This window comes from Lepidochelys olivacea, assembly GCF_965140295.1.
Source record: "Lepidochelys olivacea isolate rLepOli2 genome assembly, chromosome: 14".
NCBI classification, from domain to species: Eukaryota; Metazoa; Chordata; order Testudines; family Cheloniidae; genus Lepidochelys; species Lepidochelys olivacea.
The window spans coordinates 23,910,845-23,937,070 of NC_140424.1; the positions used below are offsets into that span (position 1 = coordinate 23,910,845).

General features: G+C 50.9%; 1 protein-coding gene across 1 annotated transcript; it reads right to left on the reverse strand.

Moving 5' to 3' along the window:
* Positions 1-16,686: 16,686 nt before the first annotated feature.
* On the reverse strand, positions 16,687-24,995 carry LOC311530193 (C-type lectin domain family 2 member D-like; the record flags this gene model as incomplete). Its single annotated transcript, XM_084646671.1, has 5 exons — positions 16,687-17,734; positions 19,382-19,485; positions 20,239-20,426; positions 22,993-23,091; positions 24,974-24,995. The coding sequence occupies 5 exons, from the start codon at positions 24,993-24,995 to the stop codon at positions 17,581-17,583; spliced, it is 567 nt and encodes a 188-aa protein (XP_084502797.1). The 3' UTR covers positions 16,687-17,580.
* Between the last annotated feature and the right edge of the window lie 1,231 nt (positions 24,996-26,226).

Consider the following 26,226-nt stretch of genomic DNA (forward strand, 5'->3'; position numbering starts at 1 on the left):
GTAAGTTTTGTTATCACTCTCCTACTTTTCGTGTTAACACCATTAGTAAAGAGATTAATGAAGATGGATCCCAAAACAGATCCTTGAAGAACACCATTAGGAACCTCCCTCTGGTCCCATAGTTCATCTTTCAGCCTTCTCCCCTTCAGTCGGTTCCTCACCCACCTTACAATTCTTGTGCTGATCCCCACCTTCCTTAATTTAGCTAATTATTTCCCATGTGGTACCATATCAAATGCTTTACTGAAGTCCAAGTATATTAGATCTGCTGCATTTCCCTTGTCTAAACAATCAGTTCTCGTCTCAAAGACGGAACTCAGGTTAGTCTGGCCCCATCTACCTTTGGTTACATCCCCCTTGCCATTTACCTCCATGAATTTCATCATCCTTCCCTCACAGCGTGTTCTACAGCCCCTTGCCTACTACTCAGCTAGGCTTCGATGAATGGGTCTGGAGTTGCTTGGATCACTTTTTTCCCTCTTGCTTTACTAGCATCGGACACTAGATGGGGAAGAAGAGCCTCACCAGCTCTATAAAACCAGCTGGGGGAAGGCTGGGAGCAACAGGTATCAGAATAAGCTAGACCCGGGCTTCTCAAACTTTTGGTTTTGCTGGCCCCACTTTGAAAGTATTTCAGGCTATGACAACCCCCGACCCCCAAACAGTCATAGCAAGTTACTGTACAGACTCATAGAAACATACGCACGGTATTGCCACCCTTACTTCTGGGCTGCTACGGGCGGGGCACTGCCCTCAGAGCTGGGCAGCTGGAGAGGGGCAGCTGTTGCAGCCCTCTTCCCCTCCTGCCCCCCTCCCCTGAGAATATTTTTGTGATCACTTGACCCCTCCCTCCCCCCACCATAGCCTTGCAACCCCCTTTTGGGTCAGGACTCCCAGTTGGACAAATGCCAAGCTAGACAATCTCAAACCATGAACTAGTTCCCAGGCGTCTCTGGGCCGATTCTCAGAGGAGGCAGCTCCCAGAATCAGGCCCTCGATGGCTCTCCCAGTGCAGCAGGCCCTGGGTGCAGCGATCCGTTTGAAACAGGAACCCCTGCAAGATGCTCTCTACCTTCGGTTCCTGACCTCTCCAGGAGCCGAGTGCATCTCCCCCATCCTCAGGCAGAGCTCAGAGCAGAGTCAGCAGCAGCAGCCCCTCCCCGGCGAGAGCTCCAAGCGAAGGCAGGGGCCTGGCAGAGAGAGGAAAGGTGCACAGGCAGGTCAGCGGAGGGGTGGAAGGTGGATCCCACCCCAGGAGATTTAACAGAGAGAGGAAAGCGGGGCTGTGAAAGCGCAGAACAGCAAGGGGTCCCTGTGGGGCGGGAGGAGCTTCCACCCCGCTCCGGCTGGCTGGATCTGGAAAGAGAGAGAGAGAACAGGGAGAGGAGAGTGCGGTGAGGAGTTGGTGCCCAGGGGTCCCCCTGCCCCGCTCCTAGCTCTGGACCCCCCTTGCAGGGGTATCTGTGGGTGTGTTCAGGGAAGGGCCGGGGGCTCTGCTCCACCAGGGCTGAGAGCATCAGAGCAAAGCGACTGTAAAACCGCTGAGTATTTTCAATGTTGCCTCACCCTGAATGTCACTGATCCCCCAGTTTATAATGCATCTCCCCGGCCGCTTCTCTTGCTAATTTGAACTTCAGGGAACACATCAAATCTCTCTCCTGTCCCCCACAGCTGATGGGTATGGGCAACTGCCAGGGCGCTCTACACTGGGGTTAACGTCTGGAACCTGGCCAAGCTGGTTCTAGTCCATGTGGCCAACCCCCAGTGACCAAAAATCACAAATCAGAGCCCCCAAAACCATCAGATTGGCTTAAACAAGAGGAGATTTTGAAAACAATTTTGGGTTCTGTTCTTGATCTCCTGGTGGTGCAGCCTTTAGGGGTTACCTTTTCAAGCTTTTCTCCACAGCCAGGAGGGCTAGAACAAGAAAAACTTCGACAAAAATGGCCAACCCCACCAAAATCTTCAACCAGAATCAGAAAAAATTAGTTCAGAATGATTGAAAACAGAACAATTTTTGGTTTTTGAATTTTCCAAGAAGACAGTGAATGTTTTCTATTAAAGCCGACACTTTCCACAAAAACTTGCCTTTAATCAAACACCCAATTTTTCCTAAAAAAAAAAAAAAAAAAAAAAAGTCAATGGAACCATTTCAGTCCACTCGTTACAGCTGCTCTGAAATCCCCCATCCCTCCCACCCCAGTTCCCACAACCTCCCCCGCAACGCCATCCCCTTCACCCATTGCACACACAGCTGCGCCCCCTGCCTGGCCATAGGGCCCCTTCCTGCCCCCAAAGAGCAGCTGCAGCAGATCCCAATGGGGGGATCCGCACAGGGACCAGCCAGCTGCACCTGTTGCTGCTCAGCCCTGCAGGGTCGTGTTTAGCCTCTCCCTGTCCCGGGCAGAGAAGCGCGGTACCTGGGGCTGTGCCAGGCCCATCCCTGCCATGAAGATGCCCTGTGGGCTGCGGTGCCCCGGCAGAGGGAGAAGCTGCTGGATCCATCTGGGCTCCGGGCGAGCGCTGGGTTGGGATCAGGCCCCTCTGGAGTGGCTGGGCAGCTGGTTTGCAGGGCTGGTCACCTCCTGGCCCCATGCAGATTGTCTGAACGTGGCAAGCTTCTCTCTAAGGGGAGCTCGGACAGTTCCTCCCAGACCTGTCAGTCAAGACATTGCCTCTATTGTTTAGAACCGGTTGTGGGGTCCCCATATCAGGATTCCCCCCTTACATCCCCTCACCATGCCCTGGAGGGACCAGATGGAAGGATCTCACTTCAGTCCTAGGCCTTGGCCTGCTGGGATCCCTCAGGCACGTGGTGACATTTACTCGTGTTCATCCACTCCCCACTTACAGGACTGTGACCAGTGGTGTCTCTCCCAAGCACCGCTGTCCCAATGCCACCCCAATGGGCTCCGGAGCGGTTGCCCCTCCATTCCCCACCCAGTTCTCTGGCTTCATACCCTCGCCCATGCTCCTGGTGTCACGCCCCACAATCTGATTGGCTGAGAATTCATTCCCAGTGCTTCCAGCTCAGGGTCCTTGTCCCTCCCTTCCCCCTAGCCAGCCTGGGACAGGGGCAGCAGCTACCCCTGCAGCCCCACCAGCCGGAGCAAAACGGAGAACACGAGAGGAAAAAGCGCGTGCGTCTCCTTTTAGGGTTGTGCCTCCAGCCCAAGAACCAAATGGATTATCCAGTGGTTCTCCAACTTTTGTCCTGGTGACCCCTTCCACACAGCAAGCCTCTGAGTGCACCCCCCCATTATAAATTGAAAACCACTTTAATATATTTAACACTGTTATAATGGCTGGGGATGAAGCAGGGTTTGGGGATGGAGGCTGACAGCTCGTGACCCCCACATAATAACCTCACGACCCCCAGTTTGAGGACCCCTGCACTACACTGAGCATGCACAGAAAGAGAGCCAGAGGGTTGAAAGGCTGCTGGGATGGACAAGTCTTGTGGGGCTCCAAGAGACTGTCCCCCCCCGCCACCCCGCAGCAGTGTGAATTCAGCTCCAACCAGGGGCAGGAATCTGAAATCAGTTAAACAGCAAAGACTTCATGCAGGCAGAGGTCCGGCTTGCCAGGCAGGGACAGCTCCTTCCCTTCCAGGACGTGGGCATCAGCAAAACTCAAGCATCAGAAACCTGGGAATTACAGAGTTACGGTCCATGCCCAGGCAACCTCAACTCTGCTCCCTGGAGCAGGCAATAGGCACTGGGATTATTGGCATGTACAGCGGCTGCACTCACTGTGGGACCTGTAGCTGTACTGAAGGGTGGGGCAGGTCGAGAGAGGTGATAGGCGTTAGTTTGAGGAGTGTCCGAGCTGTGACTGGGCTACGAGGAAACCAGGGGTTGCCCCCACCCCATCAAAGCGCAGGAAGCCTTGTACCTTGAGGCTCCAGTCTGCCTCATTTTGTTGCAAACTTGTGTATGTTGTCTCAGTAGCAAGGCACTGGGGGGTCTTGCCATGGGGATTGGCAGCAGTGAGGTGGGATGCCAGAGCAGGCTGTGGGTTGAATGGTGGGTAAGGGAAAGTCTAAGGTTAGATGGTATCCAGTGAGTGAGTGGGAAGTGGTTGGTACATTTCACATGTGCAGTATTGTGCAGGGATTATGCTTAGTGTTTGAGCACTCGGCAAGCGGAGGCAGCTCCTGCCCATGACAGTGAAAAGGCCGAGTGTGAGCGTATGATGGACCTGTTGGGACATCACTCAGAGGGCAGAGTTACGGCTACCTGGGCACGTACCTGTATTTCCTGGCTTTTAGGTGGTTGAAATTTGCTGAACTCGATATTCTGGAACTGCTCCATTCATGGCCGTGGATATTCTCATCCCCACTGCTGGAGAGCCTGGGATATGCACCAAGCGTGCCCGGACTCAGCTCCTCACCCTGGTGTCAGCGGTGTGTTCTTGGTGCATGCTCCCAGTATGCCTGTTCTCCGCTCCACGCCCACAGTGGTAGGGCTTCCCCACATACTGGCTCACAGGGGGTGCAGGAAGAGGTGCTCAGACACCCCCAGAGGGGCAGGGACCCACAGAGCCCAGCTCACATGAGGGGGTTGAGGATCATTGGGAGGGAGGGGACTCAGGACCCTCCCTCAAAAGCAATGGTCCCCCAGAACCATGCTCACATGAGGATGGAGGGCACAGAGGGTGGGGTCAGAACTACAGAGTTGGCCAGGGCCCTCCCCCCTCCCCCAGATCCTGCCACTCGCACAAGGGACAGGCACACATGGGAAGTTTTAGGGAAACAGGCTCAGAACCCTCAAGGACAGGCCAAGGCCTTCCAGCTCCCAGATCCCATGGGGGTGTCAGCCATATATGGGCTGGGAGGTGCCAGATCATGGCCCACACACCCCTGCTCCTATTCTCCCCCAGTCCCCATCCCACACCCCCACTCCTCCCTTCTCAGTGCCCCACCCCACCTAGCCCCCAACCTCAACCCCTCTCTGCCCCTATTCCCAGCCACTCTTCCGTCCTTCTCACCCTCCGCTCCCAGCAAGCATTTGCATGTGGAATTCATTGTCATTTCAAAGACAGAGTTAGCACCTTCTGAGTATTCTGCTGTATTTGGATTAAGTTTCCCCCCAAAAAAACCCTTGGAGAGAGGCAGATTAGAGCAAGATGCCTCCTTTTTTTAAGATACAGATTTCCTACCAAGGCTTGGATTTAAACTCCTAAGAGCATAAGACTTCCCACACTGGGTCAGCCCAAAGGCCCATCCAGCCCAGTGTCCTGTCTTCCAACAGTGGCCAGGGCCAGGTGCCCCAGAGGGAATGAATAGAACAGGGAATCATCAAGTGATCCATCCCCTCTTGCCCATTCCCAGCGTCTGGCAGAGGCTAGGGACACCATCCCTGCCCATCTTGGCTCATACCCATGGATGGACCTGTTCTGCATGAATTCATGGTGCCCACTGCGGTTCAATGGCTGGACCATTCCCCCTGGGGTCATAATTAGTTTTCAAGCTCCTTCCCCTCTCTCCCTGCACGGGCACAGTGTGATTTGCTTGGCGTGTGAGTCTCACACCGGCTCAGCAGCCGGCCAACCTAGAATCAAAGTGGTTCATAACGTGGTCATTTGATCTCCCCGAAAGGGCTGGGGGATGCCCTGCACTCTGCTGGGAGAACTCTCAGCTGTCTAAAAAAAGAACAGGAGGACTTGTGGCACCTTAGAGACGAACACATTTATCTGAGCATAAGCTTTCAGGAGCTACAGCTCACTGTGTCGGATGCATTTAAAACCCTGGTGCACTGATCTCAGCCCTGGCTGTAAGGAAAGCAGGTCAACTTTAGCTGGTTGGGGGCTTTGTTTGGGGGAGGAGGGGATCTCAGAAATCCCTTGTCCAAATGGCCCTGTGGGCCCCCCCCCCCCCTGAGGCACACAAACTGTCAAGGCTCCAAGTCAGTGGGTGGATTTCAGAGCAGGCAGGAGATCGGTGCTTCAGGCAGAGAGCTGGCGCTTTGCTAGAATAAAATCTCTTTAGCTGCCCTCCACTAAGATCCCGTCCTTCAGCGCCTCATCCCCAGGGCTCACTTGGGACCCCAAGTGAGGGTCAGCCCCAGACCCCCCCACATGGCGGGCTGAGACACGCGACGCTGCCAGGATGCAAGTTCAGAGGGGGTGTTAGGACTCTTTGGCCCATCAGTTAAAAGACAAAGAAACAAAGTCTGCCCTGGGGACCAACGGAGACGTCTTCCCTCATGACAGGGAAAAACCACTTCCCCTTCCACCCCAAAACAATCCGCGCTCATGATTTGCTGCCCAGCAGCGGAGTTCTTGTCTCGGGAGGCAACTTCAGCTCCTGCAGGTTACCCGCCTATTTTGCCCCCCTTTGTTGGATCATATTAAAGAAGTTCTGTATTAAAATCACAAATGAGTTTGATTCCCCAGAGTTTAAATTCCAGGGTATTACTAATTAAGAGGTCTCTTGGTTTTTGGTACTGTTTCTCTCCCTCTATGTGTGAAACTTGCAAGCTGCTAACTGTGTTAGTACATTCTAAGACAGAGTCTGTTCTCAAAGCAATTCCCAGAGAGAGAGACTCAAAGCAATACTCTAACAACAGAAACAGCACCCAGAGACTCCCCGCCCTTTTGTTGTATTAACAATTGTGATTAAAATAGAGATAGAGGATGTATGTGGATGGATGCTTGGTGTGGATAATAACTGAATGATCAGGGAGGTGCCAGCCTAAGAATCCAGTGTCCATCAGCTGAAGAAGGCGTCAAGTGGAAATAACCAGAGGACCCCCCCGGAGGGCAGACTGGAATCCACCCAACAGCCTCAAGAATGGGAGAACCAAAGAACAAGATAACATCCTGGAGCCGTCAGGAATGTGCTATCTGCTGATTGATTCAGCAACAGCATGATGAAGCAATTCCCATAGACTGGCATAGGAAGAAATTCCTATAAAAATAGACTCTAAAAAGTGAGAACTTTGGGGGTCTGATTCTGCAAACCAACTTCCAGGAGCATCAGATGAGCATCTGACAAGGCCCTGCTCCCTCCTCATGTCCAGGCCACCTGGCCAGTGGCTTGGCATGAGCAACTCTAAGGCTGGTAACTATGATAACAACCTTGCAGAACCTGTGTGTGTGTTTGTATGAATGAATGTGTGAATAAATATGAGATTGAATGGAATGTTATAACTATAACTAACTGCTTACTATGATTCTTTCTGTATTCACAGTAAATGTGGTATTTTGCCTTTTTCCCTTTAATAAGATCCTGCTGGTTTTTATTTTATTGGTACAACATTTTGGTGAAGAATTGCGAAAGGGGGAATATTGGTAAAAAACCTCAGTTATTGTAAATATTGGTGTGCACACCGCCAGCTCTAGTGAGCTAGGCATTTCTATTAGGTTAACCAGACCTGCTGGCCTCCGAGAAGGTAGCAGGGGACCTGATGGCCTCCGAGAAGGTAGTAGGGAAAACAGATTAAACCAGACCTGCTGGCCTCCGGGAAGGTAGCAGGGGACCTGATGGCCTCCGAGAAGGTAGTAGGGAAAACAGATTAAACCAGACCTGCTGGCCTCCAGGAAGGTAGCAGGGGACCTGCTGGCCTCCGAGAGGATAGCAGGGAAGAACAGGTTAACCGGACCTGTTGGCCTCCGAGAAGGTAGCAGGGAGAAATAGGTTAACTGGACCTGCTGGCCTCTGGGAAGGTAGCAGGGGACCTGCTGGCCTCCGGGAAGGTAGCAGGGGAAAAACGCATAGATTAAGCTATGATTTCAGAATCTAGGCTGTGTCACTTGCTAAGTAATACCAGCAGTGACAAAGAGATTGAAATATCCATGTTAAGATGTTTAAAAGAAAACAGGGTAAGCCAGTACCAGAGGGAGGAATGGAGTCAGAAGGAACTGCAACCTCACCTTTTGTTAAAGAAATTACACCTTTTAAACAAATCCTTCAAAAATTTGGGCACAGTCCTTGGACTAAACAAGCCCTAGCTGATGTCTGCACTATTTCGGACCTAGAGGATAGATTGGCTCAGTATATCCTCATATACAAACCTTCTAGTGCTGCCAAAAGAGATGCAGCAGCAATTTGGTTGTTGTGGGAGGCATGTAAGGATTCTTCCCTCCGCTTGTCTTCATGTAAAGAGGAAAAGGCACAAATGGAAAAGGGAGCAGACAATTGGAAGGTGCTGGCTACAAATACCCAAAGCCAGCTGAAAATAGTGAAAGAGGCACTCCAGGAATACAAAAAGAGTGAAAAAGTTAACTCTGCAGAGGCTGGAGGGACACAGGTAAAGGGGGAGAAGGCCCTATGTATGGTACCCCCAGGCATAATTACAAAGAGAAAAGAGAGTTTAAAAAAAAAAGTTAACTCTGCTGAGGCTGGAGGGAATTAAGCAGCTAAACTTTGTGAAAATGTTAAAAAGGAAAAGTGTTAGAGAAAGAGCATTCTTGGTTGCAGCCATTCTGAAAGAAAAATGGGCCCTTTTCCAAAGGAATGTCTGTAAATTAGCCAGGCAAAAATAAACTATCTGATTAAAATCATTTGACTGGACAATTTAGTCAAATTTGCTAAAAGAACATAAGAGGGTTCTATTGGAACTTAACTGCCTCAAATGTATAAAGGGAATGTAAGATGTAAAAAACAGAGCAGTGTGGAAGGGATGTTAAGGAAAAGAAAACGTGTATGTATCTGTCTGTGTGTGTGTAAATATGTAAAGTTCTAAGGACCAGTTAGTTTTGTTTTTGTTTTAAATAATGCCACTAAAAATCCATTTGACTCTTTAATTCAAAGTTGCAAAACTGACAGACCTTTTTGCTAGACACAGGTAATTAGTGTTGTTTGGCTTTGGGATTTGGCATTTAACCCTTAAAAGGTAACTCAATGCTTTACAAAATTTAAAATGTTTTTAAGTTGTGGCTGCAGCAGGGCAGTCAAAATCAGGAGAATATAAAAAAAAAATTTGGATTTTTTTTGTTTGTTTGTTTTTTGTTTGTTTGTTTTTGTAACAAAATAGCAGATGAGAGTTGTAGTAAAAAAAAAAAATTAAAAAAAGACAGTGCCTCTCTGAAGCAACAGCAGGGGTGAGGTGCACAAAACAAAAAGAAGCAATGTTAGAAACACTGAGTCTTAAAATGGCTCTGAGTAATCAGACTGTCACTTTGATAAAGGTACATGAAAACTCTGTAAGCAAAAAAAGAAATAGTGACACCTTATGTAAAAATGGATCTGGATAATGTTATAGAAGTTAAACTATGGAAGGAATGTGCATTTGCCCCAGAACATGTGCAGGGTATATTGTAGAAGGGGCAAAAGAAATGCAAACATACCATGCTACTTAATTAAAATGCTATTAGGGCTCCAAAGGGAGCCACAATAGGTTGGGTTTTCTTTTTCAGATTGCTGTGTGTTTTGGAAGCAGAAGTTAAAAGTAATCAAAACTCTGGTGAAAGTTGATTGTGTCCCTTTTACGATAGAGTCTCTGAGCTGCTGATGGCTTTAAATCCAAAAGCAGGAAGTTTCTGTGAAAATGCAAATTACCTAAATGATAAAGGAAGGAAACAACTAGCAGCACAAAGGAGCTGCAGATAAAGGACATACCTGGTCAGCAAACAAATTGTCTAAATAAAAGGCATGGGATAACAAGATAATTTTAATAAATTTAATGATAATAAGTATCCCTGTAACAACGTATAGTGTGTATGATTTTTGGAAAAATCCTTTAAGGTCATATGGTAATGATGCTTCTCAGTTATTACCTGTAAATAAAACTTAAAGCTTAACACAGCAAGAAAAACATTATAAACTTGGTCTGCTGTATAAGAAGGAAAACTCAGGGATTTAATGACTAAACAGTGGGATAATTTCCCCATAACCCTTAAAAGATAAAAGCCATTGAAACCTGGCCTGCCTATAGAACAAAAACAGGAAAATATGGGGGCAATTTCTCTGTTTTGTCTGCAATCAGCAAGGGTATTTGTAAAAGAAATATTTTAAGCAATAATCTGCCACCCCAAAAGGGGTAGAAACATGTTCTTTTTGTCTTTCAGAAAATCAGGAAAAGCTGATGCCAGCTGAAAAGCAACCCAATACCATGAATCTACTGTCACAATAGAAATTGTGTTCTGTGTTCTATGTTTTGTCTTGTGTTTTGTCTTGTTGCTAGCACTGTTGTGTGTTTAAAAAAAGAATGCTGAAGACCTGCAGGAACTTAAAAATAAATTAAGCTTTCTGTCCCAGCTACAGGACAGCCTGATACAAAAACAAGTACATGCCAATGTAGACTTGGTCCAAATTGGTCTGGGTAACCTAAAAGGCCAATGGAATCTTTAGTAATGGCTTAATACTACCACATGGCTTATCCATAAGAAAAAAAAATATTAGAAATAGGAAACTACACAGCCATAGCTATGGGATGCACTGAAATGCAGATACTTGCACTAGCTACTTTGGAACACAAAATGTTCTGGGTCATATTGGGAAATATTAAGGGTTTGATGCATTTGTTAAAAAAGAAAGAGATCATTGTTTGACACTTATCAATATGAATGGATGCAATATGTTTCCAGTATTGTAAACCAGACTTGTTAATGGGAGAAATTGTTGTCAAAATTGCACACCAACAGTCCCTGGAGGCAAAGGTATTGAAGGTTAACCCACTCCCCATATTACACATGGGATCCTTCTGGCTACCCTGGACCTTGAGCCAGTGGGCTGGGGAGGGAGGGAAGCTATTGGACACTAGAGGTTGTACCGAATGGACTCCTCAAAAGTGGGTGTGCCTCACCTTGCCTGTTGCCCCAGAACCTTGTAGTAAAGATACATCACTAGGATCATGTATGTGGCATGAATTGGAATCACAAACTCAAATTGCCTCACAGTACCTTCTCTTGAATAGGCTACATAGAAAGTGACACTGACGATTATAAATCTTAGTGTCAAAAGGGGGATTATGTTGGATCATATTAAAGAAGTTCTGTATTAAAATCACAAATGAGTTTGATTCCCCAGAGTTTAAATTCCAGGGTATTACTAATTAAGAGGTCTCTTGGTTTTTGGTGCTGTTTCTCTCCCTCTATGTGTGAAACTTGCAAGCTGCTAATTGTGTTAGTACATTCTAAGACAGAGTCTGTTCTCAAAGCAATTCACAGAGAGAGAGACTCAAAGCAATACTCTAACAACAGAAACAGCACCCAGAGACTCCCCGCCCTTTTGTTGTATTAACAATTGTGATTAAAATAGAGATAGAGGAGGTATGTGGATGGATGCTTGGTGTGGATAATAACTGAATGATCAGGGAGGTGCCAGCCTAAGAATCCAGTGTCCATCGGCTGAAGAAGGCATCAAGTGGAAATAACCAGAGGATCCCCCGGAGGGCAGACTGGAATCCACCCAACAGCCTCAGGAATGGGAGAACCAAAGAACAAGATAACATCCTGGAGCCGTCAGGAATGTGCTATCTGCTGATTGATTCAGCAACAGCATGATGAAGCAATTCCCATAGACTGGCATAGGAAGAAATTCCTGTAAAAATAGACTCTAAAAAGTGAGAACTTTGGGGGTCTGATTCTGCAAACCAACTTCCAGGAGCATCAGATGAGCATCTGACAAGGCCCTGCTCCCTCCTCATGTCCAGTCCACCTGGCCAGTGGCTTGGTATGAGCAACTCTAAGGCTGGTAACTATGATAACAACCTTGCAGAACCTGTGTGTGTGTGTTTGTATGACTGAATGTGTGAATAAATATGAGATTGAATGGAATGTTATAACTATAACTAACTGCTTACTATGATTCTTTCTGTATTCACAGTAAATGTGGTATTTTGCCTTTTTCCCTTTAATAAGATCCTGCTGGTTTTTATTTGATTGGTACAACACCTTAACCCTCCTTCCATCTGGTCAGCGCACAGCCCCCTCCCCAATAGACCCCGCCCGACCCCCTCCGCAATACCCCCACCTAATCAGAGCACAGCCCCCTCCCCAATAGACCCCGCCCGCCCTCTCCCCCATCTGGTCAGCGCACAGCTCCCTCCCCAATAGACTCCAGGTTCTCCAGTGTGATCGATGCACCCACCCAGCTCTTCTCCTCCCACCCAACCCGGCACCTCCCTGCTCGCCCCCTCCCAGTTCCATGCACAACACCAGCCCCTCCTCACCTGCTGGCGGAGACCCCCAGCCCCTGATTGCTCCGCGGGCAGCCGGAGCCCGGCTCGCAGATCACCCAGGCTCCTGTCCCCTGGAGCCAGAGCCCCCCCGGGGAGTGGGCTCAGAGCGACCCCGGCAGGCAGGCAGAGGGAGCAGCGAGGGGACAGGCTGCCCCGCCGGGAGCCGCCAGGCTCGGGGAGAGGGTCCCACGGCTGCAGCCCCGCTCAGCTGGGCAGATCAGCAACACCGAAGGGAAACGCACCCAGCTGTCTGCCCCCGGGGAGCGGGCGAAGAGCAGAGGCTCCAGCCGCTCAGGATCCCGCAGCACTCCCTGCTCTTGTGTCGCTGCCTCTCGGGCTTATGGCTATCCCTACCCCCCCAAAGCAGGTCCGCGTCCCTGGGTGGGCTCGAACCACCAACCTTTCGGTTAACAGCCGAATGCGCTAACCGATTGTGCCACAGAGACTGGGCAGCCAGGCCCCAGGCAGGGAGCAAGCGGCCATAGCCAGCTGCTGGGGAGAGCCTGGCTGGGGAGGGGCGGCAGCCCAGTCCCCCCCACACTCGGCTTTCCGGGGCAGTGGAAGTACTTAAAAGTGTGTGTGTTGGGGGGTGGGGGGGGAGCACTGATGCCCGAACCGGGGCCCCGCCCCCTGCACCACCCTTTCCCCTGAGGCCCTGCCCCCTCTCTCCTCCCCCCCCCACACCTTACAATGTGGAAGTGGGAATACAGGCGCTGGGAGGGGTGTGTGTCTGTCTGTCTGTCTGTCTCCTTCTCTCCCCAGCTTGCGGAGAGGCTCTGACCCACCCCATCCCTTCCTCTCCCTCCCCCCAAGTTGCCTTTTGCCCCCTCCCCCAATATTAAAACAGACAAGTTCTTATAATAAAAAAGGGACTAGGGCCCCCCCCCCTTGAGCTGCTGGGGGCCCCAAGCAATTGCTTAGGCTGAGCCTCTCTGTGTATACCCAGGGCTCTGAGTGTAGGTAGCCCAGCCCGGCACATGTGCCTCAGTCTCCCCGTACCCTGCACCACCACCTCCAGCTGTCAAAACTGAACTCACCTGGGCCTGGGCCCCCCTGCCGCCCTGCCCCGGAACTGTACACCCTTCTCTGCCCCGGCCCTGCTGGCTCCCCCTGGGGACGACACTACTCTTCCTGGTTCCACACTGGCTGGGCCATGGAGCTGCCCCCACAAGAGTACCCCCACCCCAAGATCAGGAAAGACTGTGACCAGTGAGGATCTCTGGGCGCTGACCCCGCTGAGCTGAGCCCTGGCCGGTGCAGCTTGCCCGGCACTGTGCAGATCCCCCGATGGGTCTCCGGGGGCACAAAGGAGCCAGGCAGGGGGCACAGCAGTGTGTGCAACGGGGGTGGGCTGAGGCTGCGGCTGGACTTGGGGAGAAATGTGGGGAGGGGGGTTCCCTGGTACATTTAACAAGAGGTTAACATGTGTCCAACTTTTTTTGAGGGAAAATTTTGCTCTGGGCGAAGGATTTGGGCTGTAGCTACGTAACCCCTCTTCCAGGTGGTGTCGGCAGCAACAAGGGCGCAGTTTAGTTTCCAGGGGTTTCCCTTAACAACTCAAAACAGAACCGGCTCAAGCCCCCAGCCAGTAATCTGAGAAAACTAAACACTCCCGGGGGCACATCTATGAGGCAACACTTTCCCCCTCACCAGCACAGAGTCTGTGTAGTAGAACAAAAATACCCTGACTTCTATTAAAAGTTCTCACCTCTGCCTGAAGGGGAGAGTTAACCACAAAGGAAAGGAGCACAGGAGACGTGCACGGCAAAGCAGAGCACGGAGAGGAGCAAAGGAATCCTTTGCAAAGGGATTTCCTGTCTTGCACCCACCCAACCATCACAAAAGTTCTCTTGCTCGACCCTGTTCCATTGGGGTTGGGCTTCCCTCCCCTCCAGGTTAGGTGACCCAGAGCTGGGAGGCAGAAGCAGAGTATAATCCACGTTACACCAGGAGGGCGCGGGACTCAGATACACCTCCAACACACAGTTCCTCGTCTGCTTCCTTCTGACTTCTAGGGAGTTGCACTTTCTCTAAACCAGCTGTAACTTACTGCCCATTCTCCCCTTATATGGCTCATGATATCTGGTGTTTTTCTTAAAACCCCAGCTCCTAGAGTCCTGTCAGCAGGCCAGAATCTCAGTTCTCATGGTTTTCTTAGGGAGGGCAGACAAAACAAAGTCTTTAACCCTTGCAGAGCATGCTAGAAACCATGACCGCCAAAGGCTCGCAAACCAGGAAATAAAAAACTCTGCATTTAGTATTTTAAGTCTCATGATTTTTAAGTGGGTCTCACAGTTTTGAGGCCCAACTCATTTTGAACTCTTGCGTTTATCAATACAGAAATTATCTAACCCCTCTCTCTCTCTCTCTCTCTCTCTCTGTCACACACACGTGCATCACTTAGTCTTGCACACCTGCTGTGGGCGCTGACTCCCTGGGCGCAGGAAGAGGGGGCGCGAGGGTGAGGCCTTGGGGGAAGGGGCAGAGTGGGGATGGGGCCATGGGACAAATCAAACTTCCCAAGAGCCTGTCTGTGTCCAATATAGTTTTAAGGGGCTCCTACCTCCCCTCTCCTGCCATGGCTCTTAAAACCAACTGAGTATCTGAACCGTCTGCTGCCCAGGGCCCTGGGGTGAGCGGAGCTAATGCCAACCCCAGTATGGCCTGATACGGCCTGCACCCTATTTGTGAGACTAAGGGTGAGAATTTTCACCGGGAGTGGGCTCAAGACACTGCTGGGTAGCAGGCCCGGTACAGCCAACCAGAAATGCCCCCTATCATCACTGGGGTTGGGTCCAGGCGAGCAAGGAAAAGAGAGACGTCTGGTGCACCCCCCTCCTTGCATTGCAGGCTGACATACGCGGTGGAGTGTGAACTACCGCCCTGCACCGCCTCACATACTTGATTTGCCACGGCTTTCATGGGACGGTGGAGGTTGATGCTTCCCTAAACTCTCGGGATACAACTTTCCGACTCTCTTTTCCCCTCTCGCAGCCACTCACACGCTAAACCCCCTGAAAGTAGCAAACACTGAAAACCCATCGCAGGCAGCCTAGCTCCGGGCAAGCAGCAGGAATGGGACGGAAGGGCAGAAGCTCACGAGTTCTCCTCGCCCCTGGCAGAATGCCTTGTGCGGGTTGTACCTGGGGGGTGCAGGGGTGGAATGAGCTGGGGACGTGTGCCCGTTTGAGCGATTCATAGCAGGCAAACGAGGCACCTTTGGGGGAGCCTTGTCCAGGCCTGCCATGGGTCAGCTCTCTCAAACCACCACCCCTGGCAGGGCAGGCCTGACCTTCCAGCCCCCTGCAGGCCTCGCTCTCTGTGTACAGGTTTGCGATCGACACCCCCAAAGCCTCTGAGCATCCCTCGGGAGTGCTCAGCCCGTTCCACTGAGCACACGCAGAACTGTGACTCTATTCCCTCAGGCGTGGTCCACAGCAGCTTGTAAGATTCAATTCAGGCCAACCACTCTATTGAGAACCCAGCACTTAGATATACAGAAAACAGGAACGAGTTTATCATCAAAGAACAGAGATGCAAGCGAGAGTGAATAAATACTGGAAAGTAATGGTTACATAGAAAACCAAATCCTCACACTTTCTAGAGCCGGGGTTCTCACAAATTTTTGGCAGCCTCAGCATGCGGCTCTGACAATACTTAACTAACTGTAGGGAAAACAAACAAATAAATTACATGTGCATATTTACATAGGAATTTTTTGCAGACTCAATAATAAATATAAGGTACAGTTGTGTCCTATCTTTACTGGACCTAAACACAGAACAAACCAGTGCTTTGCGCAGTCTTGTCTTTTTTGTTGTTCTTTTGCTTTTTTGGTCAAAGGTGGAGGGCTGTACAACAATTCTGAACTAAATTTAAAAATCCTTTACATAAGAGAAGTCCAAATAATAATGAGAGAATGTATCTGCCAATATGTCCAAAATTTCTTTCACAGACAAAAAAACCCAATCCACCTAGCCCAGTAATAATAATAATGATAATAGGAACAACAAAATCTGAGCCGTTGCTGTTGTCTTTTCAGCTTGGTTTTTGCATCATTTAACAGCTTGCGCCTCTGAAACTCACCGTGGTAATTGGGTTCAACTTCCCTTGCACGAGTGCTGTAGGGACGTTGCACGACATACGTTTCAATTTGATGAATTTCTCTCGCACACTGCAACTTGCTCAGAAACGGAATCGGGTGGCTTCAGAAACACAGGAAACTGCCTTTCCCCCTGGTGCTGAAGTGTTCCTTTTTCTTTCTCTGTTTTGTTTTTCTTCGCAGAAGGTCCCAGAGGAGCCACCTGCTGTCACATTCAAGGTCATGTTCTGGCACTAGATTATTTGAAATACTTTCTGATACCCAGTCACATTTTTAACTCTTTCACCTCCCCGCCCCCATGAACAATCGCAACCTACCCAAACACCACACTGAGATGGCCCATAGCCACTTACAGAGCTACAGTAACATGAGATGTAAACACAGTGGTTAGAGGTCTATAAAATCATGAGTGGTGAGGAGAAAGTGACTAAGGAAAAGCTATTTACTTGTTTCCATAACACAAGAACTAGGGGCCACCAAATGAAATTAATGGGCACCAGGTTTAAAACAAATAAAAGGAAGTTCTTCTTTACACAGCGCACAGCCAACCTGTGGAACTCCTTGCCTGAGGAGGTTGTGAAGGCTAGGACTATAACAGGGTTTAAAAGAGAACTGGATAAACTCATGGAAGTTAAGTCCATGAATGGCCATTAGCCAGGATGGGTAAGGAATGGTGCCCCTAGCCTCTGTTTGTCAGAGGGTGGAGATGGATGGCAGGAGAGAGATCACTTGATCATTGCCTGTTAGGTTCACTCCCTCTGGGGCACTTGGCATTGGCCGCTGTCGGCAGACAGGATACTGGGCTGGATGGACCTTTGCTCTGACCCAGTCTGGCCCTTCTTATGTTCTCAGCCAAAGAATACACTTTGCGACTTCGAAGAAAACCACACCGATGTAGCTCAGCTCTGCCGGCATGGTACTATGTAAAAGGGAGCGCGCATTAGGATTTATGGCATTTAGAAGGCACCTTTAATACCTAATATCTCAGCGATTGTTGGGGCACTTTGGAGGCTCTTGTGGCTGCAAAACAATCAGCTGGTGGCTGCATTTGAGAAATGCTGTTCTGGAGTCTAAACGAACAAGGCCTTCCCTTCTCTCATTTCCCCAGCGTGTGGCTGAGACTCCTTCTCATGAGATCACTCCCTCTCAGCTGCAGAGAAAAGCTTGACAATGTGACCCTGAGTTTAAAGGTTCAAAAGCAGAAGGCACATACGAAGAATCCACAGTTTAAACGAGACACACTTAATGCTTGAGGGCCCCGCTGCCTGATTTTGAGATCCTGGCCAGGCTGACGAATGGGGACTTGGCTCGTTCAAGTAGGTGTGAGTTGGATCAGTGTCACTTCTAGGAGTCTCATTTCGAGCCCCCTTCCAGTGCAGTCTCTTTTCCCATCACATACACCTCAGGTTTGCTACAGATCCACCGTCTTTCCATGTAGCACCGTGAGCTGCTGACCCCTTTCTCCTCGTTCAGATACGCGCAGTCACCTCCTCCTCTTATCTGAAACCTGCAACACAGAAGCCAGGGAGCTGCAGTCAGGCAGTGGCCAGGCATTTCACACCATTCCCAGCCAGGGGAGCCGTTCTCCACAGTGCAGGCCTGAGAGCGGAGCAGCTACTCTCCCAGCCCCTCAGGAGCAGAGCTCAGGACAGCGGGGGCTTTGCAGAACCACTGACTGTTTGTGACCCTCTATGCTGAGCAGCCCACAGGGGTACTGGAGAATGGAAAGTCCCCAGCAGGATGGAGAGAATTTCTTAGACTGATTGTCAAAAGGGACCGGTCCTCTAACAAGAGGGGTAGACCATCACCAGAATCAGACGACCGAGCAGGAAAAGCGGGGGGCAGGAGGAATCTCCCCTCCTTGAAACACATGGAGCAGAACCAAGATGACACTGAAAGAGGAAATTGCATTCAGGGGTTTCCTTTTCCATTGATCTATAACTCCTGAGCTTTCCATTGGGGATGGGGGAAAAAGAGAGTGTTGAAGAAGTTCCTTTGTGAAAGCATGAGTGCCCTGTTTGTAACCCTCCCGTGACCCTCCCAGAGTTCCTCTGGAGTGGAGGGTGGAGCTCTAGGGACAACATGCCTCTCGGGAGGTTTGGGAGGGTTCAGACCTGGTTTTGGGTCCTATAGCAGCTGATCTGCAGGGTCCCACCTCCTAAGGAGGGAACCAGACAGGGAGTCTGTACCCCAGGAGAGGGCCACAGAGGCCCGAACTCAGGACAGTGTCTGGTGGCTATTCAGATCCAGTGAGGCTGGAAGCAGGTGGGATCCAAAGGTTGGGTCCAATACAGCAGAATGGGGACTGTCCATTGGGGAGCCCTGACCCAGCGCCATAACAGCCTGAGTTTTCAAAGTACTGAAGTAAACCAGACCAGGGAAGTGGGGGGTCTCCATCCCCCTCTAATGGCTGGCCTGCATAAGAGCTTTATCAATCAGGGGGGGTTTCAGTTAAAGAAGTGGATTCTTTCGCTCCTATGGCAGAGGCTCATGCTTCTAGTGCTGAATTCCGGGGTTCAAACCCTGCTCCAGGCTCAAGGTTTTGTGATCACACTTGGAGCCCACTGAAACCCATTGCGGGGTGTTGGCTGGGCAGCCATCACTACTGTACCCCGTTCCCGTGGGAGCCCCAGGCGTCCAGCACCTGTGAACCGCAGGCTCCTTTAACATCGGTGCCTTGCTGCGGATTCAGAGGCCTCACCAGCCAAGTCACTCAAACCTGCCGGCTGCAATCCCCAGCGGGACCTGCACCTGCCATGCACTGCTCGGCATGCTGCCCTCTCTAGCGGCCACTGTTAACCTGAGCTCCTGCTGTCTCCTTTCCCCAGGGGGGGGTCAGACACCCCAGGGACCTTGCTGAAGAGGGCTGGGGGAGAACAGCGAGTGTCCCAGCTGAAATCCCAGCGCGCTGCGAGGGCATCTCCGGCTATGGCGGGCTCTGTCTCTGGCCCAGCACCGTGCTGCGGGGAGGAGCCGAGAGTTCAGGGACACGCCGGCTCCCATCGGTCTCCGATACACGCAGGACGCGAACGGACCAGGGTCGTGTCTGGTGGTTTCACTAGCACTGAATGGTGGATCTACCTGAGCTCAAACTGCTCAGACACCAGAATCCCCAAGCCCAGGGAATTAGTCCAGAGGGGTGAGAGAGACTCACAGGTCCCTGAATTCGCTGCCGTTGGCCCATGTCCAGGGCTGACCCTGCTCCCTCCGGAGGCCGATCCAGTGGTCATAGACACCCTTATGGCGCAGCAGGAACGCCTTAAAGAAAGCTGAGGGACAGCAGGTATCAGCCCCACTCCCATGCTTCCCCCACCGCCCCTCCAGGGCTCTGTGCTGCAGAGAATCCCAGTCGCATATTGAAGGGCGCTCAGTTTATTTTCAGGGGGGGGGGGATTTTCCCCTCCCTCTTGCAAAGCACAAGACCACCCGGGCAGTCTTAACCCTCCCACCGCACACAGCAGCCCGGCCCCAGTGCTCCCAGTCACCCACACCCCAGGTCCCCCTGGGCTGGGGGCAGCTGCTGGGTCTGAACTCTCTGCAGAGACGTCTCTTCTCACAGATCAGCCCCCGCTCACCACACCAAGGCAGGAGGAGGGAGCGAGTCAAGCTGAAGTGGGAGGGGTCAATGTGAGAGGATCCCCTCCTCCCCCGCCTCCTCAGCTGGCTGCTCCTTTCCCATCCCCACAACAGGAGCACTGGCTGGGTTCTCGGTCCCTCTCCAGCAGCCAGCAGGCCAGGAGATGCCTGAGCCAGCCCTGCCCTAGGCAGAAGCTGTCTCCCTATTTGGGGAGCGGGGAGCGGAGAATGGGCAATCCCTGTGATCACACACTGACAGTAGGGCCCTGGGCCCAGCCAGGGCTGGGATTCAGATCCTGGAAGTTCATTCACTCCGGCCTCCCAGCACGGGAGGGGTCAGAGCTGCTCCTCACCCCGCAGGGGCAGAGCCCAGGTCCTACTGCAGCACCCGCAGCTGAGCCAAGGCCAGTGTCTGGCAATTCGAGAGTCTCTCACCATTTTCTGCTCACTGTCGATCCCAGCCAGGGAGGCACCTGGTGCAGAGCAGCGGCTCTGGCTGTCGGTCCAGCTCCCTTCCCTCTCGGAGAAATAGTAGCGTTTCCCTCGGTATCCGACCCAGCTGTCTGGGCACGAGGGTCCAGCAGGGGGGCACAGATCAGCTGATGAAAGCTTAGATGCCAGCACTGAGAATGAGACAGTCACACGGAGGGTAAGAGTTGCACCTAGAATTGGGCATTTGACTGGTACAAAAATTGGTCAATTGACCAGTCAAATGTGTCAGATAGTGATCAGATATTTTAAAATACTAAATTTAGCAGAACAGTAACTAAAAAGAGCAAGACGTCATTGTCTCCAGTAGGTTTAGCTTTAGATAGATACGGATCTACCTAATTTTTTTTAAAAAATGTACTTCACTGACAGGTTTCAGAGTAACAGCCGTGTTAGTCTGTATTCGCAAAAAGAAAAGGAGTACTTGTGGCATCTTAGAGACTAACCAATTTATTTGAGCATGAGCTTTCGTGAGCTACAGCTCACTTCATCGGATGCATATTCCACGGTATGCATCCGATGAAGTGAGCTGTAGCTCACGAAAGCTCATGCTCAAATAAATTGGTTAGTCTCTAAGGTGCCACAAGTACTCCTGTACTTCATTGAGTTATTTTAACTCAGAAAAAAAAGGCAAAACACTGAAACCAAGTTCTGAAAAACACCAGTGAGGCTCCAAGGCGCAATCCGAAAGGCAGGCTTACTCCTACCCCCAGGGCTCTCGCTGGAGCATTTGATTGCAGCCAAACAGGCAGTCAATTGACCGGCTTGCCAAGCCTACTGGGATCCCCAGCTGGGGCTGGTCCAGGGCAATCAGACACAGGGGGACAGAGGTGTTTGTCACAATAAATTTGCCTGGCAAGAAGGATTCCAGGGACACTCCCAGCCTGGGAGGGACTGACACAGCTCAGAGCATTTCACTCCAGGCACAAGATCAACAGCTGGACCTTCAACCTCGCAACAAACAGCAGGTGAACAACTGAGAAGAACGTGGGAACTTTCACTCAGGGACATGAAAGCCACAAGGGGGTGCCAGAAACCACAGCCATGGGAAGTGACCTGTTGCACTGTGGGCCAGGAATGATGTAACTTTATTCACCTCCTACCTGCAGACTTTTCTTTCCCCAAACACAGCAGCAAGAAAGGCACTTTCTGGAAGCCCTCACGGCAGTGTAACCCTTTCAGAGCCATGAAAGAGCAGCAGGGGGGTCACCCATAAGTGACACCAAAGAGGATTTGAAAGGCCTGTCTAGTTGAGAGGAGTCGGACTCAAACCCCTCCAGATATTTTTGACCACATCACTTTTCTTTGCACCACAGTAACTCGGTAGCTGGTTTTCAAGCCTTCCCATGTGGTTGGTGCTCAGCGTGGAACAGACACTCTGAGTCGGGAAGAGTTAGGAAACGTGGCAGCGGTGATCAGAAAACGAGCATGTGTTCAACTCACTCACAAGGCATGTCTGACCCTGTAGATTTAATTGTCCAGTGCACGGTAGCCCACACCCCTCCCCTACTGAACTGAGCAGAGAAGTCAGTGACTAACAGTTGATGGCACAGGCTGTCTCCACCATCCATCTCCAGGTCAGATGCCACATGTTCTGCAGAGCTCCCTGCACCTGCAGGTGTGTAACCAACCCTAAGCTCACAGATTCCCACCTTACACAGTGAGAGCCAATGCTGCCCATTGCAACAGCCTGCCATTACAGCAGGGAGCTGGGATTCAGGGCCCATCTGTATCCGAGCAATCTGCACCAGTATAATCACAGTGACGCAGTGACATCAGGGCAAACACCTCCTGAAGATGCGCTGGAGCAGTGCGGCTCGCTCTGGTAACTTCCTGCAGCGAACTGCACCAAGGCAAGCTGCTTTGTGCACCAGTGCGGTGCGTCTCCTTTAGCGGTTTGCCCCAATTCAACTGCACGGATGTCATGACATCGGCACAGAGGATTCCTAATGCAGACAGACCTGGATTCAATCCCCTCTGCCAGCTGCTAAACCCTCCTGGGGCCCAGTGATCGGATCCCAGGGCAGTAGAGAAATCTCACCCCCAACAGCCTCCAGCACGCCCTGCCCCAGACGACGGGGGGATACAGCAGGGTTCATATTCACGGCAAACAGAAGCCCTCTGCACGAGCACACGCTGTCTGGGCAGCCCGGGGGAGTGAATGGTGCTAAGGGACCCTTCATGGCCACGCTCAGCGATTGGTGGGTTTCCACACTGCGCTGGTGGAGGGGTCTAGACTGAGCTCTACGGCTCCTTTCAATAACACGGCAGCACCTGCCGCCCGGCCACAGGCGTGACCTGAAGATCCAGGAAGGCCAGGCTGGTAACCTCAGAGCAACACAGGGAAGGCAAAGGGCTCAGGGTTGCACTGCACACTGTCCCACTGGACACCCTGGTCAGGGACTGCTTCACGGCACGTGGCAAAGGTGACTTGGGTCCAAAGTGCTCAGAGATGGGCTGGAGGGGGGGGGGGGGGCTAATGTCAGTCAGATCGTCCCGACACAGAGAGTGCCCAGGTGCAGGGGTCTGGGAGGGAGCAGGAGGAGGGTCGGGGAGGAACATCCCCCAGGAATCCTCTGTCCCAGGGGCAGAAGCCAGACAGGCCGGGAGGAGAGAGGGACCGTGGCAGGTCACGGGGAATGGGATGCACGGAGATTGTAGATGGAGGGGAAGGGAGCAGGGCGGAAGCTGGGAACTCACCTGCCAGAGCAATGATGACAGCGATCAAAGCAGACGATACAACTCTCAGTGCAACCACAACTCCACAGGTTGGGCTTTTCTTGCAGTTACAATGAGGTTCTGAAACAGAAAGACCCGTCAGGCAGGGCTGGGAGGACACGTCTCACTGACAGCACCAGGGCTGGAGCTGCCCTGGAACATGCACCGTTCTTGTCTAGTTTTTGTAAAGCTGTCCAACACCACTTTCTACAAACCATTACCCTCTGATCCCACTGAGGGTTTCCAAAAGTTAGTGCCTGTCTCACCCCCTCAACTTGCAAGGTCTCGTGCCAGCAAAGGGAAGCTGCTCCCAGATCTGGAGCTGCATTCGCATGTCCTGAGGGCTGTCCTGCACCATGGTCACCATGGGCAGGTAGGTCATCAACCTCCATCTCTGTCCCAGATGCAGGATGGCCTTTGGTTCCTGCTCCCTCAGGCACCTGGAGATGCTTAAATAGAAGTGGGGTTGGCAGAACAGGAGAATACCCCATGAGGTTAAGAAATGGCAGTGAGAGCCTTTTCCCGCCCTGGGAGATTACGGTGTCCCTCTGTGGGGATTCCCTTCCTGGCAGACGCTAGTGAGCTATTGAAAGAGCTCAGCCTGTTTAGATTATAAAAAAGATCGGGAGGTGACATCATTGAAGTGTTGAAGTGACTTCATGGAGAGAAAATATCGGGTATTAAAGGGCTCATTAATCTAGCAGAGAAAAGCATAACAAGACCCAGTGGCTGGAAACTCAAAAGAGACCAATTCATATGAGAAAGAGGGCACACATATTCAACCGTGAGGATGAATCACCAAAGGAACAAACTAGAAAGGGAAGTGGTGGGAATTCCCCAGCTCTTGATGTCTTCTAATGAAGACTAGATGCCTTTCTGGAAGGTGTGTAGTCAAAAACTAGCTCCTATGCTCTACAGAAGGCATGTGATATGCAGGGGGTCAGAAGACATGCTCTAATTGTCTCTTCTGTCCATAAAGTCTGCTAATTTATGAAAAACTGAGCGTAGCACAGGGAGAAGCCTCTGATGTTTTACTGTGTTCGGCTTGAGCCCACAATGAACGCTCATTGAGAGGGGTGATCCAGGGGAAGCAGCTCAAACATCCAATGTGGCTTGTCAGGGGCAGGACATCAGCACTGCAGCAGAGGGGTGGGTGTGGCAGTGACATCACAAGGGCCTTTGGCAGGACCTCAGCCTATTGGACAAAGGTGGTGGGGAGGCGATGACCTCACAGAGAGATCTTGACATCAGCCAGGCAGGACAGGGGAGCAGGACAGGGGCAACCTCGGAGATCCCTGTGGCTTTGCTTCAGCACGTCTCCTTCTCGAGGTCTCTCCTGGAGGACTGAGAGAGCATTCACTTTCACATTCGTGAGCGCAAGGAGGATTCTCTTCGGAGTTTTCTCCTTTTCTTTTAGTGGTTTTGCTTGAAAAGAGACGTCCCTGTAGAGAAGGTAAGAGCCTCGGAGAGGTTTGGAACCTGTTCAGTCTGATCCATCAGGTGCCGGCTGATTTTTAGGAAAGGAAAACATTAGCTTGTGGGGGCAGTATTTTATTTCCGACCTAGGACTTTGTCCCTTAGAATTACTGGGGACATTGGGGTTTCTCCTTTTTGTTTTCCCTTTTCCTCTGTCCCTCCTACCTTTCTCTTCTTGCTTCCTTTGTCCTTTTCCTCTGTTCTCCTCCCACCACCAGGAGCTCTGTGTGTGGAGAGGAGGCTGGGGGGGGGGGTTGTGGGAGGCCCTCACAGAGAGGTGAGACTGGACTAGTGCTCCGAGAGTGATCCCCTTGGTGGTGACCAGGGCCATTCTTTGGGCTATTTGATGAGAACCCTTACCCTCCCACTCCTCAAAGTATCAACCTTGATTGGCTGAGGAGGGGGCTATTGACAGGGAGGAAACTCTGGTCTTTGTTGTTCTCTTTTATGACCAAGCAAATAAGTCACAACCAGTTAGATGTCTGACCAATGTTGACGCTGCTCTCCATTCATTGTCTCGGAGCAGTTCATGATCCTCTCGAACATTCCAATTCTTCTGAAATAATTGCTGAATAATTACTAGGAACAATTGTTGGTCTGTAGCTCATTTGAGAGCAACTCTGCTACTGACTGGTTGCATCAGCTAAGAGAAGTCCCCGCTCCTTTCTCAGCCTTCGTTTCTCCTTCTGTCAAGTACAAATAACAATCCTCTCCCACCTACCTCACCATGGGTGGATGCTGGGGATGCACTGAAGAGTGTCACTTGGAGCAGTGCAGACTAGGGGGTGTCCTATCACACTGAGCCATAGCAGATTATGACCTAATATTCAATCTCATTTCTATTTTATTGTTTTGAAATTGTGAAGAGCAGCAACTACTTAGCTTAGACTGAAGCATCTCATCTAATTTTCTAGAGCATAGTGTCTCCCCTTTGTGTACGACGAGACAGTTTAATGCACTGTGACGGAGAGGAGATGCTCTTGTTTTGCAAACAAATATTTTTGCAGAGAATTTTCATCCTACTTGTTATGCTTTCAAGAAACAAAGTGGTTTCGTCTGAATGGATTTTCTGACAGAAAACGGTTTCCATGCAAATGTTCACACCTTATTTCCTGGACTTTATCACTGCCTCCGGGGGGGTTGTTGTCTGTTAGAACAGGAGTCAAGACTGTTGTGTTCTCTTTCTGGCTCCGTGACCGCTTTGCTGTGTGACACCTTGGGTAGGTCCAATGGGAACAGGGTCAATTCTCTAACTCCAGGCAGCAGGGAGCCTGGGTGAGATAAGGGATGTTAAGGCCGTCTGCGAAGGAGAAAGGAATGTTTCCAGGTGCTGAATGTCAAGAACTCTAAACTTTGCTAAAATGGCTAGTCTCGAGAAACAAGAATTAATTGGGGCCAAACTTTAACCATTGTCTTTTTTAAAGCCCATTCAGGGATGTGAGTCCCAGAGAGCCATAGAGAGGGGGAGCAACTTGCCCAAAGTCCCACAGATCAAGAGGCAGCAATGGAAGCAGGAGTGACCCTCCCTCTCAAAGTCAGGGGGACCAGCCATTAGGGCCTGGTTGCAATTGCCAGCTGTGGGAGGGAGTGTGCGGCAGTGGTTAGTGAAGGGGTCCATCCATGGCTCTGACACTCAGTGTGACCCTGAGCTGGTAGGTGACGCCCGTTTGCTAACAGTTGGGTTGAGGTCCCATCGCTACAGCCCAGCAGGGTTGGGAGGCTCCAGGAAGGTGGGTAAAG